Source organism: Sinocyclocheilus rhinocerous, unplaced genomic scaffold, assembly GCF_001515625.1.
Source record: "Sinocyclocheilus rhinocerous isolate Xijiao unplaced genomic scaffold, SAMN03320098_v1.1 scaffold974, whole genome shotgun sequence".
NCBI classification, from domain to species: Eukaryota; Metazoa; Chordata; class Actinopteri; order Cypriniformes; family Cyprinidae; genus Sinocyclocheilus; species Sinocyclocheilus rhinocerous.
The window spans coordinates 200439-224446 of NW_015627262.1; the positions used below are offsets into that span (position 1 = coordinate 200439).

General features: G+C 36.1%; 2 protein-coding genes across 2 annotated transcripts; both read right to left on the reverse strand.

Moving 5' to 3' along the window:
* Positions 1-20830: 20830 nt before the first annotated feature.
* Positions 20831-21668, reverse strand: LOC107726669 (protein FAM181B-like; the record flags this gene model as incomplete). The annotated part of the gene is made up of 1 exon (XM_016536338.1): positions 20831-21668. A coding segment is annotated over one exon (510 nt), but the record flags the coding sequence as incomplete, so codon positions are not given.
* Positions 21669-22386: 718 nt separating this feature from the next.
* Positions 22387-23680, reverse strand: LOC107726537 (protein FAM181B-like). Its single transcript, XM_016536163.1, has one exon. The coding sequence runs from the start codon at positions 23678-23680 to the stop codon at positions 22715-22717; it is 966 nt and encodes a 321-aa protein (XP_016391649.1). The 3' UTR covers positions 22387-22714.
* Positions 23681-24008: the final 328 nt, after the last annotated feature.

The following is a 24008-nucleotide window of genomic DNA, read 5'->3' on the forward strand; positions in this document are numbered from 1 at the left end:
AAAATAAACAATGGCTAACCAACAGGCTCCGTAGTGTAGCTGCGCGAAGACAGCGATAATGCTAACAATACTCGGCAGTGAGAGAGAGGAAGTCCATGGCTTATGTAGGGTGTGTGATTGGCAGCAGCTGCGTGTCTAATCAGTGCAATAGATGCTGGGATATGTAGTCCGTGATTACATGCAACAGTTTGTGTAGTGTGAGAGTCAATGTAACGAAAGGGTGAACTCTGGTGGCAATCGGACAGAAGTCCATGGACAGGATTCTTGACAGATACAGCCTCAAGTGTCATTTTGGCATCATGCCTCAAATTTGTTGCTGTGGTATGCGAAAATGGTTTTGTCTATCAACACAAAATCCATAACTTTTTGTCAGCATGGTCTGAAGATGATATGGTTCGATTTTGGTGAAAATCAGACCAACGGTCTAGGAGGAGTTCGAAAAAAATAGTTTTTAAAAATAAATCAAAATGGCGGACAGGAAGTTTGGCTGACTATGGCAACATTGGTATCACTGTTGTCAGCATGACCCAATGAGTCTATAATACCAGTCTCATTACAATAGGCAAAATTCACAGAAAGCTATTAGCATTTTAGCTTTAATTATAACTTTTGACCACAAGGTGGCACTGTCTCAAAACATTTTGAGTACTTTCAGGTCATGGTCTCGATGGTACATACAAAGTTTCGTAATGGTACAGCAATGCATTCATAAAATATAGCATTTTATATCATAACACTATTGTAGTCAATGGCAATTTCATGTTTTGTTAGGGTGAACTCTGGTGGCAATCGGACAGAAGTCCATGGACAGGATTCTTGACAGATACAGCCTCAAGTGTCATTTTGGCATCATGCCTCAAATTTGTTGCTGTGGTATGCGAAAATGGTTTTGTCTATCAACACAAAATCCATAACTTTTTGTCAGCATGGTCTGAAGATGATATGGTTCGATTTTGGTGAAAATCAGACCAACGGTCTAGGAGGAGTTCGAAAAAAATAGTTTTTAAAAATAAATCAAAATGGCGGACAGGAAGTTTGGCTGACTATGGCAACATTGGTATTACTGTTGTCAGCATGACCCAATGAGTCTATTAATACCAGTCTCATTACAATAGGCAAAATTCACAGAAAGCTATTAGCATTTTAGCTTTAATTATAACTTTTGACCACAAGGTGGCACTGTCTCAAAACATTTTGAGTACTTTCAGGTCATGGTCTCGATGGTACATACAAAGTTTCGTAATGGTACACCAATGCGTTCGTAGAATATAGCTTTTTACATCATAATACTCTATTGTAGTCAATGGCACTTTCATGTTTTGTTCAATTATAGCGCCACCAAGAGGCACAATCCCACCAAATTTTGTATGTGTCCTTAGACTGTGCACATACACGTGTGTCAAATTTTGTGAAAATATCTCATTTTGTTTTGGCGTTATAGACATTTTTATATATGAGAAGAGAAAAAATTACTGATGGCCGACTTTGTTTGCATTTTATTGCCATTTACTATAAAAATTTTGGCAATTGGGTATTAGCTTATAGCCGGCACGCTATGTTTTCGGATTTCCTACGATGGTTTCGTGTCGATCGGAGTAACGGTTTCTAAGATATTGGCAAATAGTTTTTTTTAAGCACTAAAATGCAACGTTGCACAAACCACAAGGCAAAACCTGGCATGTTTGGTATCGCTGGACCCAGCAAGGATTCAGGAGTCTAAATAGGTGACTCCTGTGAAAATAAGTCGACCACACCCAAAGTTATAAGCATGTGAATATTTGATTTTACCTCTAGGTGGCGCTGGCTCTAAACTTCTCAGGCTCCTTCAGGGCATCGTGCAAGTTTCGTAATGATACGCTAATGCGTTCATAAAATACAGCATTTTAGTACACATTTCAAAATGGCTGACGGCCAATATGGCTGAAATGGGACAATTGGATATCAATTAACAATCAACAACTAAACAAAACACTCACTTTGCAGTTTCCTTTTTTTTTTTTCTTGTTCAAATTGGATGTTAGCTGAATTGTGAATCTGCAGCTGTGCTAAACTGTATTCTAAGTTCTACCTGAGGTGGAGGAGGCTGCTTTTTCTTTAACATTTTCTTTGTTCCTTGTAGATTTGATAAGGTCAGATAAAGGGTCAGGGCAGGCCTCTGTGTTTTTTGAATGGAATTCAAATTCATCTTACTGGCCTTAAAATCTGTATATACCATTATCATGCTGATATCCTTACTGCAGCCTCTTACAAACAGCTGTTGCAGTTTAGGTGTTTTGGGAACCTTGAGAATTCCCGCTGAAATCAATTAATGGGGTCAGAAGCAGCTTCTTTTGGAGTTTGGTGTGGCCTGACTGGAATAAAGTGTCTGCAAAGTAAGTGGGAGGTCAAACCTTCGGCTGTTCTGCAGTGCAGCTATTAGCATAAATTAATGTATTTTAGGCCAGTGTCTACTTTAGCTCCTCTGTTCCCGCACCAGTAATGTCCTTACTGCTGACTAATTAGGATGCAGACTGTGGAAACAAGCGGGGGTAACAGTGAGTTCAGCCAGAGGTTTTGTACAAACTCTGCCCTGTGTTTGTACAATCAGTGTCAGCAATTTGGTATCAAAATGTTTCGAGGTAATAAAGTACTCCCCATGCTTGCCCTTGAGCCAATGGCCTGTGAGTGCCATAACTGTTTTTCTGCATAAAATGAAATTCAAAACAACCTTGTAGTGTTACCTATTTTGACAACTGAATCACTGCTTCAACACTGCTTTGCAATACATTATTGACATGTTTCTTAAAGAAATAGTTCACTCAGTAAAGGAAATATATATAATTCATAAATCACGCCTTAATGCTTAATTATACTGAATGTGCACCTGTAGTGTACCTCAAATCGTATATAGTATTAAGTATATATAATAAAAACTGTACTTGCAGATAAAATATTAATGAAATAAAATGCCACTTACTATCAGTGTACTGTATGTAACGAGAGAACACTTTCATGTCTACTTGAGCGCACTTTGTATGCTTGTCATGCTTTAAAGAAGTGCACTAATTTTAATGTGTTGACTAACTGAAGCACATGTAAATTATTTTAGAATCATTTTAACTGTGTGTTATTTGATATTACAATTAAAGTTAATTATTTTAAATGTAAATAACTAAACTGCAACTTTATTAATTACACAACAAATTATTATTTATTTTTTTATTTTAAAAGTATATTTTAGTTTGTACATTTAGCAGTACACTTTAACCATATTTTAAAGTCAATAGAAGTTATTATGAAATGTTATACTTATGTTTTGATAAATGCATTTAACATCAATTTTAAATATAATAAATTTGGATTTATTTGCAAGCACTATTTTATAAGTATGCTAAAATACATACGTCTTTTTCATAAGGACCATTTAAAAAAAAAAGTGAATAATGGCAAAATTGTAATTTTCTGGTGAACTGTACAACTATTTCTGCACAGCAAAAGTGTGATATTTCTGCACCACAAGGGCTATCAAGTGCAGAAATAATGACAATATGATGTTATATATGATATATGAATATGATACTGTATTAAAAATTATGGTTAGAATGACGACCTGACGACCAAAAAATTCACGTCATTGACCAATATTTCTGCACTGCAAAAGAAAAAAAATCCTAATAACTAAGTTGCTTCTTAAGTAAATTCATCTTGTTTAATGGACTTTAAGATATTTTTACTGGAAAACAAAAAACATAAAAAAAAAGTTTCAAAAGTAAAAATGTGTTGCAGCATGTGTGTATTTACACTTGGCAAAGCTAGCCTACCATTTGGTTACATGCTAGCCTACCATTGGGTTACATATAGGCAGGGGTGTGAAGTAACGAATTACAAATACTCACCAATCCGCCTTCATTTAGCAAGTGCACTCGCGCATAAACTATTTTCAGGTTCAATACTTTTTGTTCCTTTCAGTTGTGGATGCTGCTGATTCACAAAGACCGCCGCGGCTCAGCAAAGATACATGCTTGTGTGTGTGTGTGTGTGTGTTTTCCTTTTTACTCTTTTACTCTTACTTAAGTAGTTTTTTGGACAAGTAATTTTACTCTACTCACACTGCAATTTTTGGAAGGTAATGGTACTTTTACTTGAGTATATTTTTTCAGTACTCTTTCCACCACTGCATATAGGTCCTTAAGTACTACTAATACTGTAGCTATACATATTAAATTGGGATAAGGAAACACACTTCGGATTTCACACTAAACTTCTTCAGTCATAATGATCCATGTGTATTGCACAGGCTGGGCTGTAAACACTCACCAATTGGTATTCCTGCTCCATATTATGGCATATAAATAGTCAGTAAACAGCTATGGCATGACATTCATGGAGGCTTCCTGGTCACTGGCAGAAAGTCTTGTGACTCTTGACACAAAAGACGCTTTGAAGCTCAACATCTCACAGCCCAGTGTCTCCAAGACTAAATGACCTGTCAGCTCTACAATCTGTGGCACTGCGACATCTCAATTCCACCTTACATTCAACGCAGCTCAGGATAAAACACATGGAGGGAATCACTGAGAATGGATTGCACGCGCTGATAGCACTGTTTATCTGCATGCGCTGTGTGCATTGCTTTACCGCCTGATTCACTGCAGAAATTATGCAAATCAGGCAACAGTGCAAACATGCATAAAATCTGTGTTGAAAGCAATTTGCATGCAATAGTTCCATATGAACAAACTATTAATATTAAAATATATTCTAATAAAAATGACACTAAATAGAGGCTTTAAAATGACAAAAGTGTGCTTATTTGCAGTGTGCAACTGCATAATATAATATTTAAAATTCTTTGCAAAAAAGTAAAATCATAGCCTTTGCATTCTTACATTTATTTTTGTCTATTTTTCAAAAGACAGACACCGTGTTTCATTCATAAATGGTACATTTTACTCCTGTTGCAAAACAAAGACATTGTAATTCTGAATGCACAGAAGTCCATTTAACAGTTATAAATGGCTATTATTATAGAAACAATGCATGGAATTATATTGCATAGGTTGATTTTGTATAGGCTGTTGATAAATATAATAAATGCATGTCCACATATGAGCCTGATTGTAGTGACGTAGTAGGCCTACTTGCTTGCTTAGCTAATGGCACATTTAGAACAAGATTATTGATTCGACAGTATTCACTTCATTATAAATGTAAATATATGGGCATACCAAACAAAGCTGCCTTTGTGAAAAAATAAATAGCTATAATAGTGCCAATCAATAATTCATCACACACTGATCAGTAATTATAAACTATGTCATCATGTTTCTCTAATCCAGGCCACAAAAGCAGGATGACACTGTTATCAAGGGACACTTTTTTATTCATTAAAGTTAATTTCTGTATATACCCATGCCTTAACGTCTTTACTACAAAAAGCTGTTGAACTTTGCCACTTTTCACTGAACACTTTCTGTTGTTGGAGCATGATGTCACAATGGGAGCTTGTTTTTTTTACACTGATTTGAGATAAATTCATACATACATACATTTATTTATTTAGAAAGAAAGAAACAAAATACTACCTAGAGTTTTAAAAATTGGCTTTGAGACTATTTGTGATGACTCTTTTCATTTAAAAAAAAGAAGAAAAAAAAGAAAAATTTAACTCCATTAGCCCCGATATATTTGTAGTACATTATGTGATGTAGAATGTTTTGTGATGTACAGTATAATAACTGCGTTAAATTGTATACATGTGGACTTCACCTAAAAGCATAACGCTGCAGTGCCGCATAGTCCATCTGAAGCTTCTCGGTTGAGTTGCATTACCTTGGCCTGGGATTCACTGAGTGATGAACTTAAACAAGGTTTTGTGAGGTGGGACTGCAGTGGGGAAAACCAGCTGTTAGCCATTTGTCTTCATATGGTCAATGAACCAGTATTCAACATACAGCTGCTCCAGAGGATCCTACTTATTAAGCACATCTGTTGTGCTACAGAACATGACTGGCGGAATTTTCTTCTGAAGATGAAAAATTTAAACTTTTTAAAAATGTTTTCTGCAAAATAACTACTGTATAGAAAAACAATGTAATTACAACATAATTATCATGATGTAATTACAAAGTTATAATACATGCAGCTATACCATTTTATGTATATAACTGATATTCTTTAATATTAAAACTGTCACCCCCCATTTTTTAAAATAGGCATGCAGGTGCACTATCCAAACTTAAATTGTTGTAATTTATGAACACTTTGGAATACAGACATACGGTTGGTCTCTTTTTAAAGAAGAAAATCAGCAGATTATCGCAAAAGTTTGACACCGCCCACTAAGGGGGAGGAGACCGCCAAAATATTTTAAAGTACCATTTCCATGGTAACACAATGTCCGATTTCAAAATGGTTTTCACAGGATGAATCTTGGGCTTCTAAGCTTTCAAATGATATATGATTTATGATGATTACTAAAAGATTTGATAGAGGAAAAGGACAACAAAAAAAAGAGTGCCAAGCGTCCCACAGGTGGGACGGTGACAGTTAAGGGTTTAATGTCCTTCTATTCTGTCTGACACTTTTTTCAATGTTAATCTATGGGGATTTTGCACTTTTTTACACCTAACATACGAAAAATTGTGATTTTTGAACAATTTACAATAGAAATATCATACCTCTTCTCATCATGTATGTCCGTAGCACAAATAGTGCAGGAACAGTGATAATAATGCAATGGCAAGTATCACTAAAAACTGCAAAGGCACTCAACAGAGTTTTTTTTTTTTTTTTTTTTTTTACATTTTGAGGACTGGTGCTGAGAACTCTTTTCTCTCCAGATACATTATGACAGATAGATAATGAATTGAATGCCACTCACCTTCCCTTTGTCCTTGCCCCACTCTCTGCCACACTATGGAGTCTACAGAGCTTGAGTGCTCCACTTGCTGTCCGTCTCCCATTGTGCCGGCTCTGAACGGATGGATTTATCTCTATGTGATTAATACGCTCTCTCTGCATTGACAATATTGTTTCTCTCTGCATGTTATCTCAGGTCCAGAATGTGCATATCGCCAGGCATGGTGAATATGATGAAATACATTCAGAGGATTTGCTGTGTACTGGTGCATATTGGTTTGAGATTCTTTTGAGAGCAAATAGATCCAGCCTTGATTGATTTTACAAGCAAAACAATTCAGATGGTATTCTTGCCTTTGCTTTATGGAAAGTAAAAAGTTTCTGTCTTTATGAGCAATGTGAGGGTGTGTTGTTTTGTTACAATAAAGGATGAACCTTAGCACAGACATGATGCCGCAAATGCATACAAAATGTTTGTTTTTCTGCTTTAGATATATAATCTATCATTAGCATTAAATGTCCATTACGTATGCAGGCATATCCTCAGAGATGAAGATGCAAATGTAGGAAGAATTTCCATAAATTTGCATCTTTGAAAAACTAGCAAAGACATAAAAAAGGTATTGTGTGTTCACCACAGCAATGTATTTCAGTTTCAATTATCCACAGTGTGATGTTAAATATGTCTTTGAAAGTCTTGGTCTTTTAAATTTATATATAAACAGGAATGAAAAGAAAAATAAAATATGGACACATTGATTAAATATTTAATTATAATGCTTTAAAAATCAAGAATACATCCACAATATATCTGCATTTAAAACGTAAAGTGTTGCAGCAAACAACTCATTAAATGGCAAAAATGAATAAATGGAAAAGCAAAAGATAACATTTTCATAACCTCAAACCATAGTTTAGAAGAGAGAAACTGTGATTAATGAATTGCGTAAAGTTACTATTTATTACTACTATTATTACTATAATTGTGTAAATTTACTATTTGTTATTTATTTACTATATATATAGAATAAAATCTAAGTTTTTACTATCACTTTTAGCAATTAAGTACATCCTTGCTGAATAAAAGTATTACTTTATTTCAAAAAAAAGAAAGAAAAAAATACTGACCCAAGACTTTTGAATGGTAGTGTATATTGTTATGAAAGATTTCTATTTTAAATAAATGCTGTTCTTTTTAGCTTTTTATTCATCCATTAATCCTGAAATATATCACAGATTTTGACATTTTAAGCCTAAAATGTTATGAGGATTTTGCACTAGTTGTTACAATGACTTTGTGATTGGACCTTTGATTCAAAACCTAATACTGAGATATAACAGCTTCCCTGTGTAACAACTAGTACCAGTCATCTCTGTGTTTGATATGCAATTTAAGGACAGATATTGTTTGTACCAAAGACTAATGAAGTTGTCACTGTTAATCTAGTTACCATGCATGACTGTGTCAAGTCAACGGCTGTGATTTTCCTCCCAGTTTCTTTGCAGCTGTGTCTCGTAATTGTCCTCAAAAACAGCATGAGGTCACCTTGTTATAAAGTTTTACCACCTTCATTTACACTCGGCTTTAGTTTACAAGCCTCTGTGGCGTCTAACCTGATTAGAATGAAATCTAAATGCCAATCTGAGATCATTTTCCACTTCAATGTATCTCTTCCCACGAGAATAATTCTCCCTTTAATGTCACTGCTTATTAAAACGGACTATTTATAATTTCCAAGTTATTAAGAAATTACGCATCTACTGTCAAGTGGGTATAGACATGCCTGATATTCCTCTAGTTGTTGCATTGAGGACATAAATTACAGTAAGCTTTTTTATCAAATATTCTATATTTTGTTAAACAGTCATTTCTGTCAGTATAATATTGTCAAGTCTTTTTGAACTTTTTTTATTAAGTGATAAGTTTATATGTTCAGAATTGAAACTTAGCACACAGAGATTTAATTAAAGTGTGTTATTTTGCATAATGACATTTATTAATGCTTCTGTTCCCTGAGAAACAAAAGCAGCGAGTTCACAAGTGAGTACAATGCTGTCTAGTTCACCTTTTGGAGAAAAAAAAAAGTATATATTTTTTTCGTTTCAAAAATTAACAAATTTGGTACTTATAGTCTCAGAGAAGATATCAAACTTCCAGAAAAAAAAATGTGTTCAAGAAAATGCAGAAAGGTCATCTCTATGGAAAACGTTTAAATGAGGTTATTACTTTTTGTACCAAAGATGTCAAATGTCTATAGCTGCCTCTCTATTCTCTTTCCCAGTATAGAGCCAATTGGCTATTAATGACTCACTTAAGCAAAATTATTATTTCAAAGTGTTTTTACTTTGAGCTCAGTCATTGCTTCTCGAATAATAGCTGAAAAAGACAGTTCTGATTCAGTAAGTCAGTGAGTTGCTGACTTGAGAACCACTCAGAATGATTCAGATTCACCGAAAATAGACTCAAAAGAGTGTTTCATTTACAAATTGGGCATCACTACTTTCTATTATTGTCAATCCCAGAAATCCATTTCTGGCTGTCACAGAGTCACCAGCCAAGCCAGATCCTGCAGCTCCACCCACTCGTTCACAATCCCCAGAATTCTGATTTACCGCACCTGCCTACACTCATTAAGCCACCCTACAAAAGCCATCACAGTACACTCCACTAGTGGTGGGCAGAGCGAGGCTTCGTGAAACACTGAAACAGTCGAAGCAAATGTGCCAAAGCTTCGAAACAATTCAACACCCGTCTCTACGGGGACACCTAGTGGTCATTTTCAAGTATTGCTCTGAAACAGGCTTGACAACGAATCAGTTAAGCGAATTGACGAATTATAACGTATATGTTGTGTTCATCAACCTACCAAGTGGGTTGGGGGAGTGGTTAGTGTGCTCGACTGGCATGTTGTCAGAGCTTGTCACCTGAGGTTCGAATTCTGAAGCATGCATATAATTATAATAAACATTTGAAAGTTGTGTTTTTATTGTTCTTTTCTTGTAATGTGTTGTAACATCTCTCTGACAACTGAATGAACTCTTTGTGAATAAATGTTATTTTGGTCATTAAAAATGAACATTAATAAAAGACATCAAGCCATTATGGCTGACGCGAAACTGACGTTTCGACACGGTGTCAAGATCCCGAAGCGCAGATGTTTCGAAACACTGCTCTGAAGTGTGATTTCGAAACACCCATGTCACGTGACTACGTTTCACAAGTGTTTCGAGACGGGCAAAACTGCCGAATCTGCGTTTGATTGACAGGGTTGGGAACAAACCACACAATCGCACATCTGTCTCAACCTAACTCCCACAAAGTATAAAAGTGGAGTTAACGCAGCAGAGCAGTGTTTCGAAACATCTGCGCTTCGGGATCTTGACACCTTGTCGAAACGTCAGTTTCGCGTCAGCCATCCATACACTCCACCATTGTCTGTTTTTCTTGTTGTCTATACACAACTTACCTGGCTACCTACCTGCTTTACTTATCTGCTTCGATCCACCATCTGTCAGTCTTCTTCTTCCTGTTGTGCTTTCATTGCTATGGACTCTCATCACCTTGCAAATACCCACCTGTTTGTCAGCTAATGCCTAGTTCACACTACAGGATTTTAAGTCCGATTTTAGCCCGATTTGCAAGTCAACGAGCTCGCCGACAGGCCAGCGGGTGATCAGCGCTCGGCAATATTTATGTGAGCTACTCAAGGACGCATTAAAGAGGCTCGCTGACGCATCGCCGATGCCAAACAAATATCTAGCATGCTATAAATATCTGGACCAGTCGGCCAACTTGACATCACGTGGTGTCAGGTGTCGCGACAAGCTACAGCCAATGAGAGATCAAGGCATGGGTTGAGGTCAGTGGAAGAAAAACAGCAGCAGCAACACGGCTTTAAGAAAAGTGTGGACACAAGAAACGGAGCGGATTTTTTCAGAACAGATCATCATGCAAACAGCTTGCAGCACTAATTTCTTCCTGGAGTCCATTTTCAAATAAACAACTCCTGTTTCACTTGTTGTTTGACGTCATTCGCTTTCCACTTCTCGCGTGTGTTTTCGTGATAAAACATGGTTTGGGGATGGGATAGAGTCGTTGGGTGACAGAGTTGTTGTCAGCTCGTGTAGTCTGTGACCCCCTGTTGCGGATCATTTACGTTGTGTGAACACCACAACGACTTCATGACAGACAGCAAGTCATGCAGACTGAACAGCACAGTGATCTGCTGACATTTAAGTTGTGTAATGTGAACTAGGCTTAAGTCAGGCCTGCTCATCTGTTTGACCTATTTCTCCTCACCTTATCAATAAATACTTTATCTGTGGAAGTTCAGAGTTGTCTGGCGACTAATCAAGGTGACTAATCATTTGCATTGTCATGGTTAAAACCTGCTGCAATGTCTCGTTATTATTAGAAAAAAGGCATAGCAATGTATGTGCTAATGAGGAAGGATTACACTAGTCAGTATCAACGTCTTGGAAGGATTTCCCTGAGCAGACAAAACAACATCCAGAGTTTGCACCCGGGGAAATTAATCTGTTTCAGACAATTGCACACATAAAGTGCCAGAGCATTATAAAAAAATAAAAAAAATGAACTGGTAGCGAATTAAATGCCTTCAACTTTTTTGAATTTCATGTTAGTGGAATGACGCAAAGGCAAATCCATTGCGGTCTGTCACATTCTTTCCTTCAAAATGAATACTGGCTAAATATCTGAGGAAGATGATGACAGGCATATGATATGTGCCAGCCATCGGGATGAGAGCCGAGAATCTGTGCCTTTGAATTAAGGAAGGCCCACACAGGTTGAAAGAAATAGTTTACCCAAAAATGAAAATTCTGTCATTTACTCATCTTCATGTCTTTCCAAACATGCCAACAAACCATGACATTTTTCCCCGGTGGAATGCTAAGGGAGAATTTTGGAAGACTCTTCTCGTAACCGTTTTATACAATGACAGTTCATAATGACCGAGTCAGCTCAAAATAGGACAAATGAGCAGCAAAAGACTTTTGGAATGACATGACGGTAAATAAGTAATGACATAATTCTCATTTATGAGTAAATTATCTCTTTAAACCTATAAAGCCACATGTATCATTTGATAAGGCCATTAACATGATCAGTACTTGCTCTGAAACAATTTTGTATCTGTATAAAATCTACTACATGGCTTTATAATGTGTTATGGCCACCACAAAAAAATGCTCAAAGTATTTAATCAATAAACTAAATGAATTAAAAATTTAAATGTCAGTTCACTGAGATTAAGAGAGTAGAGATTGATATTTAGGTTTTTTTTTATAATAAAAGAAAATTTTGTTATACATATTTTGGTCCCACTTTATATTAAGTGGCCCTAATACCTGTGTACTTACATAGTAACTAGATGTGTACGTAGTATGTAACCACAGTGTAAGTACACATTGGTACATAGTATCTAGAGCTGTAATATTTCTGTAACTACACACATGTAACAACCCTCCGAATGGTTTGTGTAAGTACAAATGTGTAGGGATATGTAAAGTGGGAGGAGTTGGCTCTCAAGTTGGTGGAGTTGGTGCACCACTGTAATACCAGTATACTTACATCATATTTTAAATATGTACATTTCTCTAACTAGGAGAATAAAGTATCAGTAACACTTTTTTATTTATATTTACTATAGTAAATAGAGTAAATTATGTGTGGCTAGTACATCCTATCATATTTTTATATATTTATATTTATACCAATAATATATTCACTGCTTTATATACTACTGTTTTCATCCTTTATTGCCATTGAAACAAAACTAAAAGGTTCTTTTGTGAATAGAAATAAATGAATAGAAATAAACAAAAATGCTTTAAAGATCAAACTTGATGTATCAGATGTGATACAGGTCTTCTTTTTTTCTTTTATAGACATTCGATTTTGTTTCATTTTATAAAATTAGATTTTTCTGGATTTTCATCAAAATTAGATTTTTTTTAAATGATTAGATTTTTTTATCAGAGAATCAGATTTTACAGAGTTAAAGTTATGTGATAAAGCCACTATGAAATTGTTACTTCACACACACACAAAATAGCTCTACAATATGTCATAACACAGATGTCATCAGCTGACAGGTGATCCAAACATTTAGTGAAGAAAAGCTGGCAACATCTCCAAGGCTTTTAAATATTTAGCTCAAAAGTCATCAAAGATATCGGATTCATCCCACATATTTCATCTTGGTACATCTCACTGTTTCTGTTTTATGTTCACGATTACAAGAAACCTGAATGAAACAAAGCAGGCAGCTTTCAGCAAACATCAAAAGCGATGTGCAACAAAGCACGCTAGGTAAACAATTCATTAAAAGTGGAGGTTGTCCCCAAACACGGGGTGGTTCAATACCCCCGACAGGAAATGCAGAAATAATGCCACAAACAGGCACTCCCATCTAATAGGCACTATTCTTTTGAACATCAGTACGATCAAGCAGAGTGATGTGAAAAATGCCACAAATTTATGCTTTAAAGCTTGAGATTTTGGATTAAAGATTACAAAGATATCTTGCAATATTGGGTGATTTGGATTATTTGGAATTATGTGCACCGAATTGTTCACAATTAGACTAGGAATATGCATCAAAAAAGTAAATATGGGTTTCATGCTGAACCTAACATTTTCAAGATGCACATACAATCAGTGTTATTTCATTTCGATGTTTCGACTTATTTCCTAACACTGTTAGGGAACATAGTTCCTAACATTTCCCTACACTACTGCGATACATGCAGTATATGATGATTTGAAACACAAACTCTCTAATTTATAAACACACTGGAGAAACACGTTTCTCATTTCTGCTGCTCTCACGTAATTATATCCTTGACATTTATCTTACACATTGCCACTTCGCTTATTAATGCCTCACCATATGAACTTGTTTTGAAACCAGAATATTGTTTTAAGTGATGTAAAGTAAGACAAAGAGATCAAGACAGAAAGCAATTTCAGAGGAAGAGCAAGTTATTACGTTTGGATTAAAGATTACAAAGATATCTTGCAATATTGGGTGATTTGGATTATTTGGAATTATGTGCACCGAATTGTTCACAATTAGACTAGGAATATGCATCAAGAAAGTAAATATGGGTTTCATGTTGAACCTAACATTTTCAAGATACACATACAATCAGTGTTATTTCATTTCGATGTTTCGGCTTATTTCCTAACACTGTTAGGGAACATAGTTCCTAACATTTCCCTACACTACTGCGATACATGCAGTATATGATGATTTGAAACACAAACTCTCTAATTTATAAACACACTGGAGAAACACGTTTCTCATTTCTGCTGCTCTCACGTAATTATATCCTTGACATTTATCTTACACCGTGACCTTCCAGCATCGGGGCAGAAATCCGGCATTCATTAAAGGTGGCATCTGAATCCACTGCAGTCGTTAACAGCAAACAGTCAGCTTGTTACAATTACTTTCACTCCTCTGCAAATTAGACAGAAAGACAGATAGATTGTTTATTTATCATTGCACCACACTGCAGAGAATTCGAAATAGAATCGGGAGACAATGCATTTAGACATGGGTTTTCTACAGTCTTAAAAACCCGATCCAAACACGTAGGAACATATTCTTGTGAAATTTTAGCTGTCCAATGATGAATGAAAGGGCTACAAATGGTGTGAATGCAGAAGACTATTTCACTGCAGTAAAACCAAATCTCTCACAGAGAAGCGTTATGCATGGGTAAGAATGAAACGGAGTTTCCTCTATCTATCTTCTCTTATTTCATTATGCTTTAGGGAAAGAAAAGAAATCTGGCAGCTAGACAGGAAGAAGTATTTAGAGGAAGATTTATTAGTGTGATTTAGCCTGGAGGTTTGTGCCAGTCAGTTTAAAGGGGATTTGCTATTCCTGCTGTTTAGCAACATTTTCCTTTGATTAAGACAAAATTGTGACAGCAACAAAGAATAAATTGTTGCAACATGTAAAAATGCAGTCCCACACCATTTATACATGCAATTAAACCGGATAAGCCTGATTAGTGGTGGTTGCTAACTTGCGAGGAGCATCACTGTTGCACATAATTAAAGTTAAGGATTTATTAAAAAGTATTTACACTTTGGTGTGTACTATGCTGTTTGTTTGGACATGGATGATATCTCTAGTCTTGTGGCTTGTTGAGAAAAGATGTTCTAAAGCAATCAGACTTTTCACCTGGCGGACGGGCAAAAACGGGCAAAACAATCCTATTGACTTGCATTGAAGGAGCAACGCTCTATCACCCAGAAGCCCTAGCAACACAATGCCCTAGCAACCATTTGGCAATTGTCTAGCAGTAATAATCACCCTTAAATCATTACTAAACCGTAGGCTACTAATGAAAACATAGTAAAACATTTAAAAATAATAATAGTAAAACCAGATTAATCATTTAAAGGCCAAACATACCTAATTAGCAGTGATCTATCAACTTTCTTTGATGATGCATTTTTGCTGTGTTCCAATATGCTGCATGTCTCATAGAGAACCATGTGCAATGTCAGATATGTGAGCTGTTGAAAACATCGAAAAACCTGTGAATGTCATGCTGTAAGTCAGACACATTACAGTTTCAGCAAACCACAACATACAAACACCGCGGGTCAAGAGAAGGTGAAGTGTGAAGATTGTCCCTATAATTGTCACTCATCAGTAGAAAAGCATTGGTATCAGAATAGATTGTGATGTTAAACAGCTCACCTGTGGATGTGTGTGTGATTTTCTTTTCTCTCAGGGGAAACATCACGTTTCTGTCATGTTATGAGAAACATCTCCATGTGAAGCAGACAGGAATGAATACTTGTGTGGAATCAAAACCTGTAGATGGCTTAGTAAAAAGTCATATATTTAAAATACATTTATTTCATACTAAGTACAGTTCAAATCTATTGACATATTTATTGACATATCGCTTGAGACAACTGATATTATATTATGATATTTTTATACTGAAATAAAAATTATAATGAAACTTTACTTGGAGTATAACTTGTGCACATTTCTTAATATTAAGCCAAAAATGTGTTTTAATGTCATTATTGATGAGGATTATATGATCTTTGAATGATATCAGTCTTAAATGCAAGATATTTAAAGGTTACCTGAAGTATAGGCTTCTTGCAAGTTGCAATAGTTCCACTTTAGCACAATCAAATATACTTCAGTATATCTTTAGTTGGACTTCAGCACTCCTTCTGCACAGTTAACGTGCATTAAGTACAAAATTAGTTCTTCCAGTTAGCAGACTTTAAATGTACAGTTGCAGTGTGTTTTTATTAAGTGCATAAATATGTAAATGTATTTGTAATATACTTAGCATGAAATAAATGTATTTCAAATAAATTTTAGTATATTTATTTTTTACTTGGGTTTTGTTTTTTGTTATTAGATTTTTTTGTCATTTGTTTTTTGCTGAAAATTCCTACACTGTAGCTCTCAGTGTAGGAATTTTCCTACTGGTTACATGCAAACTTCGAAATTCGAATAAAATATTCGTGGACACTCGCATTGCTCTAAACAATATTATAAACACAACTTAAGCGCATGCGCGCTGCATTATTAATCAGTCGCAGCGTTAAGACCATACACGAAAAAAAAATTAAACACACACACACTACCTCAAGAATATCGTCAGAAGTAACCACTAACAAACTGCATAGGTTAAGCTTATGGGTCTGTCACGTGATGAACGGAACGACTCGAAAAACCCGAAGACTCGAGAGATGAACTAATCAATTCTCTTTCCGGCTCAGACTGCATTGGTTAAACGTATGGGGCTTTCACGTGATGAACGAATGACTCGAAAAACCCGAAGACTCGAAACAGGTGAACTACTTGACTAATGGCGCTTTTCCACTGCGTGGTACGACTCGGCTCGGTACGGCTCAGTACGGCACGACACGGCTCGGTTTGGCTCGGTTTGCGTTTCCACTGCAGTTTAGTACCGCTTTAGAGTGGGCGGGATTATCCACATGTCGTTATAGTTGCGCCGCCTCTACTGCCTCGCGGCAGTAGAGGCGGCACAGCTATAATGACGTGGATAAAAACTCCTAAAAAACGTTTTCATTCCACGTCGCCCCATCAAGCTCTCGCTGGATCCGCTCCTCTGCTATCAACGAGAGGAACGTCTGTACTTCCTCAAAGAACGACCCAACACTATAAACAAAATGGGCGTTTTCTTCTAAAAAATTGAATCTTTCTTCTTTTCTTTAGGTCAAATACTCCTTATTCAAGAAATAAGATTGGATGTCAAGAAATACTTGCACGCATTTGATGAGAAAACTCTACCCCATTATGCATCTTTTTAAACATGAGAAGGCACAACAGGTGGGCCTCTGCTTTGCCTATAAAACAGATGCTGTTAAACTGCCATTTTGTATGCCCAATAAAACAATCACACGTGTTATTTCTAGAACCATAAGATAATCTTTAGGTAGCAGTCCGTACTCATAACAATCAGAATTACAGGGGGGGAAATGCATTATTATATTCATGTTCTTTTAATTTAGTCATATGCTTCATATATCTTCCCTTCATATATCCTACTTTATTAATTTCCTCTTACATAAAATAAATATATGAAACATCAGTGGGATGAAACAAACTACAAAGAAATATCTTATTTTAATAATACCGTAGATATCAATAGTGTGTCCTGCTGATGTAGGCTACTGTAGAGGAAGGGTTTGCTCAAAGCAGCAATAGCCTACTGCCATCTTGTGTAAATGAGAAAAACAACGACTAATTCTGCAACATAGTCATGTCATGTGATGATTGTGTGAGGTTTGTATGATGTTGTAAATCATTTCACACCATGATCTAGTTATGCACTTGTTGAAAAAAACAGCATATGCTGGTTAGGTATGTTTTGACGCTGGGATGCTGGTTTAAGCTGGTCCTTTGCTGGGTTATGCTGGTTATTTTGCTGGTCCTTTGCCAGCACATGACCAGCATAAACCAACAAAGGACCAGCTTAAACCAGCATCCCAGCGTCAAAACATACCTAACCAGCATATGCTGGTTAGGTATGTTTTGACGCTGGGATGCTGGTTTAAGCTGGTCCTTTGCTGGGTTATGCTGGTTATTTTGCTGGTCCTTTGCCAGCACATGACCAGCATAAACCAGCAAAGGACCAGTTTAAACCAGCAAAGGACCAGCATGAACCAACAAAGGACCAGCTTAAACCAGCATCCCAGCGTCAAAACATACCTAACCAGCATATGCTGGTTTTTTCAACAGGGAAAGCACGCTAATATCGTAAACCTGAGGTGAGAGATATAGCTAAGCATTAAACATCACTGTTTAATAGACCTAACGGGTGAAAAAAAAGTTCTTACGATACCACATTAGACTAGAGATTACTTTGCAGGATCCATTAAGGATTTTTGTAAATAAGGTTGCGCAATTAAAAAAAAAAAAAAAACATAATTTAACGCCTGAGCATAATTTAATTTAGCGCCTAATTTAAGTCTAAATTGAATTTTAAATGAAATTTTTTTCACACAAACAGTGGTAAAACACACAACACCTTTTGGTAAATTGTGGATCTGAAAGAGCTAGAGCAGAGTTTCTCAACCAGGGGCTCATAATGGAACTGTACAATATTATTATTATTAATTTTTTTTAAATTATTTTATTGGTGGTAGTGCTGGTGGTATGGTGCTACTTTGTCAAATTAGACTGCAGAAATATACAAATATAATAATAATGCCCTAAAATGTCTATTACTTATTCTATTTTGATTAATCAAAGCAACATTAATATATTAGTGAAATATAAGACTATCTTTCTGTTCAGTATTAATGCATTACATTGTATTAGTAGTTACCAATGCCAAAAGAACAGATTCTACAGTGTGCTTTGCTGACCATAATTTTTAATATATCTGATATGATAAAATGATAGTTTGAGCATAATGGGAATTACATTTGATATGGTATATATATATATATATACAGTGGGTACGGAAAGTATTCAGACCCCCTTAAATTTTTCACTCTTTGTTATATTGCAGCCATTTGCTAAAATCATTTAAGTTAATTTTTTTTCCTCATTAATAAAACACACAACACCTTTTGGTAAATTGTGGATCTGAAAGAGCTAGAGCAGAGTTTCTCAACCAGGGGCTCATAATGGAACTGTACAATATTATTATTATTAATTTTTTTAAAATTATTTTATTGGTGGTAGTGCTGGTGGTATGGTGCTACTTTGTCAAATTAGACTGCAGAAATATACAAATATAATAATAATGCCCTAAAATGTCTATTACTTATTCTATTTTGATTAATCAAAGCAACATTAATATATTAGTGAAATATAAGACTATCTTTCTGTTCAGTATTAATGCATTACATTGTATTAGTAGTTACCAATGCCAAAAGAACAGATTCTACAGTGTGCTTTGCTGACCATAATTTTTAATATATCTGATATGATAAAATGATAGTTTGAGCATAAAGGGAATTACATTTGATATGTTATATATATATATATATATATATCATACACTTGCATAACAGTTGTAGACCTCTCTTGGCCAACAGAGGGAGCCATAACTTGAGAAGTGTTACACCCTTTTGTTTGCTGGTTGAAATCCTTACAAATTCGAATGAAATGGTCATACCTGCACTTGATGATAAACCTGTCTTTGTATTGTTTTGAGTTTAATCAACGCATATTTATGTTTGCTATGATAAAATAAATAAACATGCAAAGAGATATTTTTTTTTAATAGACATAAAGACCAGCTTTATTTTGTCCCATTACTTCATGACCAAAGAAAACTTTAATCCAGTGCCCCTGTAAATTCATAGATTTAGGTGTGCTATTCATTACTAGTAAACAGACAATACGTACCAGTTCTTGAAAATGTAAATGTCAGACAAACCAAATGTTATTTTGATTCTGTAGCTACTGCAAACAAGAGTGTATTCTTCACAAGAGAGTTAAGAGTAGGCCTAAGCACTAATTTCAGCATATAAATTATGAACACGATTTTTTAATCTTGGCAGATGCATCCCACATAAAATTAATTTAAAACTACAACTAACTAAAAAATGTATTAGCTTCATGTATTTTAGCTATTTGTTGATTCCCAGTGCAGTTGGAAATGTCTGATTCCTAATTTAATTCTAATCATAAACCAATGTAAGGCCATAGTGTTACAAAACAATGTTGTAAAGTTCCTGCTTTCATGTTGTGCCATTTTCCATTTCTTTAAGAATACCAAGAAACGCATAAATCCAGACCTAGAACTTTTTCTGTGATGTATATCTAAAGTATATTCATACAAACATTTACTTTAAGGCAACTGTAAGTCATTACTTTAGATGTGCAAACCGAATATTGCAAATTTAGCAGTCAACAAACAATAAACTATGGATTAACAGTGATAAAAATAAATATAGACCGATTGTCTTGATTGCAGGATGTTGCATATATGTTTTTTTTTGTCTTGGCCCTAAAATTTTTATATATATATTTTTTTTTTTTGCACTTAAAATATATAAATGTCATGGTATTAAATACAAAATATCAGACCAAGTGGTATTTATTTTTTAAGGAAGATAGCGCACTCACACAAAACATTTGACAAAAAAAAAAAAAAAAGATTTGTTTTTAAATTATAAAATAACCAATATACTGTTTAAAAATCATTAAAATCAAATTTTAATTATTTGTTTGCAGATGCCACTTGATTTGATATTTTTATTATCTCATGGCAATAAACCCATACATTTTAAGTGTGGCTTAAGCGTTCAAATACTTAAAGGGGTCACTGTATATTTGTGACTATTTAATCTGTGATATATTTAAACAAATTAGCAGAACCCCCTGAGATCAGCTCTGTAACAAGCTTCAAATTGCTAATATTATAAATCAAACAATGCATGTTAAAGGATAAGAGGTCCGAGGTGTTTTTGTTGTTTTATTTACAGGGAGCAATATAATTAATTTCTGAAGCATGTAGTTTTGTTAATTTATGATTAGAAATTTGTAAAATGCATTTTGTTTTCATTAAATAATTGGTGAAAAGTTCGTCCTTAGATGCAAAGACCTTCTCAAGATTGTAAACCTTTTATAGGTGACTACTGTATGCATGTTATCCCATCAAGCAATGTTTTAAAAGGGATCCTTAGCTGGTTTTGAGTCAAATGTTTTAGGATTAAAAGGGCAATTACATGTAGGTAGCATCCTTTGTCAATACCATACTGAAAGATGCATAAGTGTTTTTGTTCCAGTGTAATGTCTGAGAAACAGAAAATCTCTGGCTTAAAGAGAAGAAAAGCTCCCTCTGTTGTATCCGTTCACTAAATCGTAGGAGACCGAAGGAGTGGAGCAGTCTGTAAAGAAGTTTGAAAAGGTAAGTGCACATGGCGAGCTCTGTTCCACAGGCACGCTGCCAGAAAGGTCTGTGTGAGTATAAAGATTTGGCTGTACTGGTACTGTCCGCATGTCTCCTGACTTTTTGGGGGTGCTGCTACAAGTGCCCCAAGGCTCAGTGTACAAGAACCCACCACTTACAAAATGGTGGGAGTCATATGGCTCGGGGCCCACAGTCACCTCCTGTTGAATCCTGATCGGTGCGGTGTGAAATAGATCCTGCTCCGAGACCATGTTGCTGTAGTCGGGTCCAAGAAGCTCCAAGAACTCTGCTGCATCCGGAGTCCCTCGCTCCAGGTCTTTGAGCGACATGCCAGAAGTAGATGTAACTCTGGAGCTGTTGGCCGGCTCCGTGAAGAAGGATGGAGGAAGGTTTCGATGCCGCAGCGGGGTTGCATATATATATATATATATATATATATAAAATTGCAAATATGTGTATATGTATGTAATTGCAAAAGTACAGTCTGCTGTTTTTGCACTGATAGCAGATTTATTCATAATTGAAGTCTGCTATCAGTGCAAAAACAGCTTCACATTACTGTATGTGATAACTCAGTATATGAATCACACAGATATTAACAAAACATACACTGAATGACTGAATGAGCTATGTTCAAAGTCAAATATAAGCCGATATTTTTATATATATATTTTTTTTTTTTGCACTTAAAATATATAAATGTCATGGTATTAAATACAAAATATCAGACCAAGTGGTATTTATTTTTTAAGGAAGATAGCGCACTCACACAAAACAAAAATTTAAAAAAAAAAAAAAAGATTTGTTTTTAAATTATAAAATAACCAATATACTGTTTAAAAATCATTAAAATCAAATTCTAATTATTTGTTTGCAGATGCCACTTGATTTGATATTTTTATTATCTCATGGCAATAAACCCATACATTTTAAGTGTGGCTTAAGCGTTCAAATACTTAAAGGGGTCACTGTATATTTGTGACTATTTAATCTGTGATATATTTAAACAAATTAGCAGAACCCCCTGAGATCAGCTCTGTAACAAGCTTCAAATTGCTAATATTATAAATCAAACAATGCATGTTAAAGGATAAGAGGTCCGAGGTGTTTTTGTTGTTTTATTTACAGGGAGCAATATAATTAATTTCTGAAGCATGTAGTTTTGTTAATTTATGATTAGAAATTTGTAAAATGCATTTTGTTTTCATTAAATAATTGGTGAAAAGTTCGTCCTTAGATGCAAAGACCTTCTCAAGATTGTAAACCTTTTATAGGTGACTACTGTATGCATGTTATCCCATCAAGCAATGTTTTAAAAGGGATCCTTAGCTGGTTTTGAGTCAAATGTTTTAGGATTAAAAGGGCAATTACATGTAGGTAGCATCCTTTGTCAATACCATACTGAAAGATGCATAAGTGTTTTTGTTCCAGTGTAATGTCTGAGAAACAGAAAATCTCTGGCTTAAAGAGAAGAAAAGCTCCCTCTGTTGTATCCGTTCACTAAATCGTAGGAGACCGAAGGAGTGGAGCAGTCTGTAAAGAAGTTTGAAAAGGTAAGTGCACATGGCGAGCTCTGTTCCACAGGCACGCTGCCAGAAAGGTCTGTGTGAGTATAAAGATTTGGCTGTACTGGTACTGTCCGCATGTCTCCTGACTTTTTGGGGGTGCTGCTACAAGTGCCCCAAGGCTCAGTGTACAAGAACCCACCACTTACAAAATGGTGGGAGTCATATGGCTCGGGGCCCACAGTCACCTCCTGTTGAATCCTGATCGGTGCGGTGTGAAATAGATCCTGCTCCGAGACCATGTTGCTGTAGTCGGGTCCAAGAAGCTCCAAGAACTCTGCTGCATCCGGAGTCCCTCGCTCCAGGTCTTTGAGCGACATGCCAGAAGTAGATGTAACTCTGGAGCTGTTGGCCGGCTCCGTGAAGAAGGATGGAGGAAGGTTTCGATGCCGCAGCGGGGGTTTCTTGGCCCTCTCTCCTCGTACATCCTTCGCCGAGTTGAAGAGGGCAGCCAAACTCTTGCTTTGCAGGTTGGCCTGTATCCCATCCTTCTTGGGAGGCGTTTTGCTGGAGAGGTTGCTTGTTGGGTTATGGGGCGAGCCTTGCCTCTTACATGGCTCCTGAACCGGCGTGGTCCCTGGCGAGATGATTCCCGTGCACCTCTTAATCTGCTTCTGCAGGTACTTTCGGTGGTTGACTTTCCTCTTGGACTTGACAGGTTTGTCCAGTGCAAGTTTGATGTTGCTGGAAGCCGAGTCGATGAAGCTAAGCAGGTCTCTAGTGGTCTCCTTAAAGTCACCCTCGCAGTCCACCTCACCCAGGAGACCCCCTTCCAGACCCCTTTCAACCTCATAATCCATGACCGAGCCAGGAAAACAAAAGTTTAAGAACTGCGAGTTCATGATGGCAGCCTGAACAGCCATCTCTCTCTGCCACAAGCGCAACACCTTCGCAATGAATATATGCAATTGTCTTCGAGAGACCCTAAAGCATATTTCTTATCTGCATTTCCAGGGTGGTTTGCTAACCCTTGGTCCTGTGCAGGACACCCTTACAGTTCCTCTGCAATCTGCCGAAAGCTGGAATTTGGGGGAAGGGAGGATTATTTTAGGGGGCAGGGCCAATGATGTCAGGACATCAAAGGGGAGGGGCAGAGGAACCAGAAGACTTAACTCTTTGCTTACGCCTGACCACCTGCAACTAAGAAGGATTTGTCTGAGGCATCCCACAGAGTAAAAAGACAATAGTCTT